The 5,969-nt window shown below is 40.6% G+C and overlaps 1 protein-coding gene across 1 annotated transcript; it reads left to right on the top strand.

Moving 5' to 3' along the window:
- The first annotated feature begins 371 nt into the window (after positions 1–371).
- LOC135196635 (acanthoscurrin-1-like) lies at positions 372–1,909 on the top strand. Its single transcript, XM_064223476.1, has 2 exons — positions 372–413; positions 1,160–1,909. Exons 1-2 carry the CDS (start codon positions 402–404, stop codon positions 1,907–1,909), a joined length of 762 nt encoding a protein of 253 aa, XP_064079546.1. The 5' UTR covers positions 372–401.
- The last annotated feature ends 4,060 nt before the right edge of the window (positions 1,910–5,969 follow it).

Genomic DNA, 5,969 nt, shown 5'->3' with positions numbered 1-5,969 from the left:
TTTATGATTATTTATGATTATTTGCTTCTGCCTAACCACCAGGTAGGGATTATACCTAGAAAATTGAAAACACTAAATTATTCTGCAGTTGAAAGTTTTATGAGTTAACGCTTCGAGATACTGTCCAGAGCGTTGGGGGAAATATTCCAGCAGTTTCTAAAAAAAAACATCTATTAAGCACAATCGAATCCGAAGGACATTAGGAGCGTGGAAGAATTCAGGGTAAATGTGACCGCAGGGACCTTACCCTTCCAACTTCAGGACTTGGGTGGGGCTGAGGATTAGCGGAGAAAGGTTATTATTATAATTTCTTTTATATAAATGCTGTGACGGCGTATAAAAGGCCAATTTTCCTCTCCGCTCGTCATAACCTCACCATCCCTCGTCCTGCAGAGACCACCATGAGAGCCTTGGTAAGTTCCAACTCTCCAAGTTTTGTTGACAATATTTAAAGTGATCAATATTTAAGTTTCTGTTCTGGCTATCTGATTTAGTCTTCCATTTGTCAGCTGTCTAAAACTGCAGATACAGACCGCATGCAGGGAACCTTACTTGGCACACTGTAAACTTGAAAAAAGCTCTTTGCAACGTATCATTTCGAGCTCCTACAAACATATTGCTTTTCTCCTTTTACTTTTCTTTATCATCTTTTGTCCTCTTCCTGCTTTGCTGTCCTGTTCCTTCAACTTTATTTTGTTTCAGTTTTCTCCTTCCATTGAAGAAAATATCCTTCGGAGGAGCCGATTGCCAATCTAACAAAATTGCGATTTAGTCTCGTTACACCAATTCATAAGATGAAGAACTTAAATGCCTAATGTTAATGAGTAATGGTAATGATACAGCTTATCCTGATTATGGTTGTTAAGTCTTCACTGTCGATGATTTAACCTATGATGGCAGCAATTTGCTTTATAAGTGTCATTAGAATCATATCTCTATTTTAGTAACTAGGTTGTAATACCCCAAAAATACATTATTATATAGTTATATTTCATAATTTTGATTGCAGTGGTTCCATCGATGATTTTTAATAAAATACTTATTTTCTTTGTAAAACCCCATTCTTATTTTTCCATGTATTGCACAAAAACCTTCACATATTGCTATCATATATATCTACTTTTATTTATATGTCATAATTAAAACTTCCCTTCTACAGATTGGAGTGCTGTTGGTAGCCTTAGTGGCTGCAGAGCAGAAACGTTCAGCTGACCCTGGAATTGGCTATGGGGGACTTGGAGGCCTTGGCCTAGGAGGACTGGGTTATGGGGGACTGGGTCATGGAGGGCTTGGACTTGGTGGTCTTGGCTATGGCTTAGGCCTGAATGCTGGATACGGAGGTGGATACGGAGGCTATGGTGGCCTCTTAAGTGCAGGCAACTACGCCAATGGATACAGCCACTCCACTGGATACAACCATGGAAACAACATTCTAACTGGATACGGAGGATTGGGAGGACTGTCACATGGCCATCTTAACAAGCACTTGCTCGGCAAACGAAGTGCTGATCCTGAACCAGGTTTAGCTTATGGAGGACTCGGTGGACTTGGAGGACTTGGCCATGGAGGCCTTGGACTTGGAGGGCTTGGCCATGGAGGCCTTGGACTTGGAGGACTTGGCCATGGAGGCCTTGGTCATGGAGGGCTCGGCTATGGAGGCCTTGGACTTGGTGGACTTGGAGGAATTGGCCATGGAGGCCTTGGACTTGGAGGGCTTGGCTATGGAGGCCTAGGGCACGGTGGACTAGGTCATGGCTTAGGCTTTAATGCTGGATTCGGTGGAGGATTTGGTGGCCATGGTGGTCTCTTGGATGCCGGTAACTATGCCCATGGATACAGTCACTCCACTGGGTACAGCCATGGAAACCATATTGGAAAATGCCCACAAAAGGATTGGGTGGAGTGTTAGTGGGCCCATGGGCACCAAAAAAATCATAGGGAAACGAAAATGATATTTCTTAGGCTTAACAAGAACCAGAACGTTGGTGTTCCAGTGAGATGCTTCTTTCTGGGACGTGTTAAGGATACGGCAATCTCTACTCAGTAAATCAAGGAATAACGAGTCAAGACAGTTTAATGTATGCTTGATATGAAAACCTAATCTCTCAGGTTTCTTGATCTATGTAAAAATGCTTTCTGAAAGCCAATATATATTTTAGACCAATTCATTTTTTACTTCAAAACCTCTTCTATATAAAAATTGATGTATGTGAATATAATGCACGCATGATAGCCTAGGAATTTGGTCTTTCCTGCATTACCTTCAATTCCAGGATTTGCAACTTTTGGTTGTATAGTATGTAAATCTTTAAAATACAAATATTTTTTAATTATTGCCAATTTCATTTTACAATGATCCATGTGACATACCTTTAAATAAGGAATGCCTACAACCTAGAATAACAGAAACAGATGGGAAAATGAAAGAAAGATAAGTAAAAATGTATAAAGATAGATAGAAAGAAGAATCATATATGAAGTATGTTATATGATGTGATTAAAATCCTGAGATTTAACACTGAAAGGAAATATTTAGAAATGGAATATAAAAAAATATAGTCATTACATCTTCACTAATAAAAATTGAAGGCACATCCAAACTTCAAGCGCAGAGGAGGAAAAAGCTTGGTAAAGATAGACACGTAAGATGGAATCAACATTTACATGAATGGCCTTTTCCTTTTGTTTTATGTCAAAATATACTTCTAATCATTGAATATACAAAATTATCTATATGACTCTGATATATATACTAATTTCTTCCTTGAATTGCAGGAATCAGGGATAATAATAATAATAATAATAATAATAATAATAATAATAATAATAATAATAATAATAATAAGACCAGCTCCTGATAGACAAAATGGTAATGAAGAACAGTAGGAGAAGAAAACCAACCTAAGCATGGCATGGATAGACTATAAGAAAGCCTTCGACATGATACCACACACATGGCTAATAGAATGCCTGAAAATATATGGGCAGAGGAAAACACCATCAGCTTCCTCAAAAATACAATGCGCAACTGGAATACAATACTTACAAGCTCTGAAATAAGACTAGCAGAGGTAATATCAGGAGAGGGATCTTCCAGGTCGACTCACTGTCCCCACTACTCTTCGTAGTAGCCATGATTCCCATGACAAAAGTACTACAGAAGATGGATGCCGGGTACCAACTCAAGAAAAGAGGCAACAGAATTAACCATCTGATGTTCATGGACGACATCAAGCTGTATGGTAAGAGCATCAAGGAAATAGATACCCTAATCCAGACTGTAAGGATTGTATCTGGGGACATCAGGATGGAGTTTTGGAATAGAAAATGCGCCCTAGTCAACATACAAAAAGGCAAAGTAAACGAGAACTGAAGGGATAAAGCTACAGATGGGAGCAACACACCTAGATGAGACAGGACTACAAATACCTGGGAATAATGGAAGGAGGCGGATATAAAACACCAAGAGATGAAGGACACGATCAGGAAAGAATATATGCAGAGACTCAAGGGGATACTGAAGTCAAAACTCAACGCCGGAAATATGATAAAAAGACCATAAAACACATGGTCAGTGCAGTAATCAGATACAGCGCAGGAATAGTGGAATGGACGAAGGCAGAACTCCGCAGCATAGATCAGAAAACCAGGAAACAGATGACAATACACAAAGCACTACACCCAAGAGCAAATACGGACAGACTAGACATAACACGAAAGGAAGGAGGGAGAGGACTACTAAGTATAGAGGACTGCGTCAACATCGAAAACGAGCACTGGGGCAATATCTGAAAACCAGTGAAGACGAGTGGCTAGTGCATGGAAGAAGGACTAATAAAAGTAGACGAAGACCCAGAAATATACAGAGACAGGAGAAAGACAGACAGAACAGAGGACTGGCACAACAAACCAATGCACGGACAATACATGAGACAGACTAAGGAACTAGCCAGCAATGACAATTGGCAATGGTCCTACAGAGGGGAGAACTAAAGAAGGAAACTGAAGGAATGATAACAGTCGGCCACAAGATCAGGCCCTAAGAACCAGATATGTTCAAAGAACTATAGACGGAAATAACATCTCTCCCATATGTAGGAAGTGCAATACGAAAAATGAAACCATAAACCACATAGCAGTGAATGCCCGGCACTTGCACAGAACCAGTACAAAAAGAGGTCACTGATTCAGTGGGCAAAAGCCCGCCACTGGAGCCTGTGCAAGAAAATTCAGCTACCTTGCAGTAATAAGTGGTACGAGCACCAACCTGAAGGAGTGATAGAAAACGATCAGGCAAAGATCCTCTGGGACTATGGTATCAGAACGGATAGGGTGATACGTGCCAACAGACAGACGTGACGTTGATTGACAAAGTCAAGAAGAAAGTATCACTCATTGATGTCGCAATACCATGGGACACCAGAGTTGAAGAGAAAGAGAGGGAAAAAAAATGGATAAGTATCAAGATCTGAAAATAGAAATAAGAAGGATATGGGATATGCCAGTGGAAATCGTACCCATAATCATAGGAGCACTAGGCACGATCCAAGATCCTGAAAAGGAATCTAGAAAAAACTAGAGGCTGAAGTAGCTCCAGGACTCATGCAGAAGAGTGTGACTCTAGAAACGGCACACATAGTAAGAAAAGTGATGGACTGCTAAGGAGGCAGGATGCAACCGGAACCCCACACTATAAATACCACCAGTCGAATTAGAGGACTGTGATAGAGCAAAATAAAAAAAAAAAAAAAAAAAAAAAAAAAAAAAAAAAAAAAAAATAATAATAATAATAATAATAATAATAATAATAATAATAATAATAATGGCGCCGTAGAGGAGTGGGTTAGGTCATCAATGGACTTAAGTGAAGTTAAGTAACATTGGGCTGGTCAGTCGTTGGAAATGGGTGACCGCTCTCCTCGGCGTTGATCCTTGGGAAAGGATCTTTACCATAATTTCCTCAGTACTACTCAGCTGTAAATGAGTACCTATCCCTGATGGGGTAGGGTCCAGCTATGGGTTAAAATAGCAAAATTCAGCAATGATGGAAAGAAATGAAGGAATAAAACGACAAGACAAGACGTAAATGGAATCTCTGGCAACAGAGGAGCTTCGCTCCGGCAACCAGGTATTCAACCCAATTGAAGGGGAAGATGGTCAGGTACTTGGAGGTCGTCATCCAGCAACTGATCACCACAACGACAGTAATCAACAGACCTGAGATTGGAGCTACAGAAGCAAAAAAGGAAGAAAATGGACCAAGAGAAGAAAATAAGGAAATATGGAGATGCTACATCAGAAGCAACCGACGGAGAGAGGATATAGAAGAAGATTGGTCAACATCTGGAATGAGAGGAATAACACCCCCCAAACAGAGCAGAGGCTGACAGACCAAGTAAGAAACACAAATAAAAAGAACTGGCTCTCCCCCCCCAACAGAAGAAGAAGAACTGGAAAGGGAAATGTCACACGACAACGAATTACACGAAGACGAACTGAGAGACGATGGCCACAGAAGACGACAGGGAGGATGAGGTATCAAACAACGACACACGAAGAAACACCGACGAAGTAACAGAGAGGACGGAATGGGTAGAAAATGATAGACAATGGATGGAGCCAGATACAGAGAGAACAAAGATCCCTCCATGAAAGCCTACAACACCAAGAAATTAAGGGAGAAAACAAGTGAGGTCAATTAAATAATGGGCATAATACACACCACCAGTATCACAGAAACAAAAAATAACTTGGTATATGCAGGAGCAAGATTAGTAGCAGAACTGATGGGGATTCGAACAACCAACACCACCAGCACAACCAACCCAACAGAAACGAAAACAGCAACCTCCTTGGAAAAGGCGCCTGGAAAAGCAAATCATGGTGATGAGATCTGACTTGAGTAACTGAAAGAGATGGCAGAAAAAAAGGCTAAGAAGCAAGAAAACAAGGGAGGAACTCAACGAGAA

This window comes from Macrobrachium nipponense, chromosome 18 (assembly GCF_015104395.2).
Source record: "Macrobrachium nipponense isolate FS-2020 chromosome 18, ASM1510439v2, whole genome shotgun sequence".
NCBI lineage: Eukaryota > Metazoa > Arthropoda > Malacostraca > Decapoda > Palaemonidae > Macrobrachium > Macrobrachium nipponense.
Note: the sequence above shows the minus strand (reverse complement) of the source record. Positions and strands in the feature narration are given on the sequence as shown.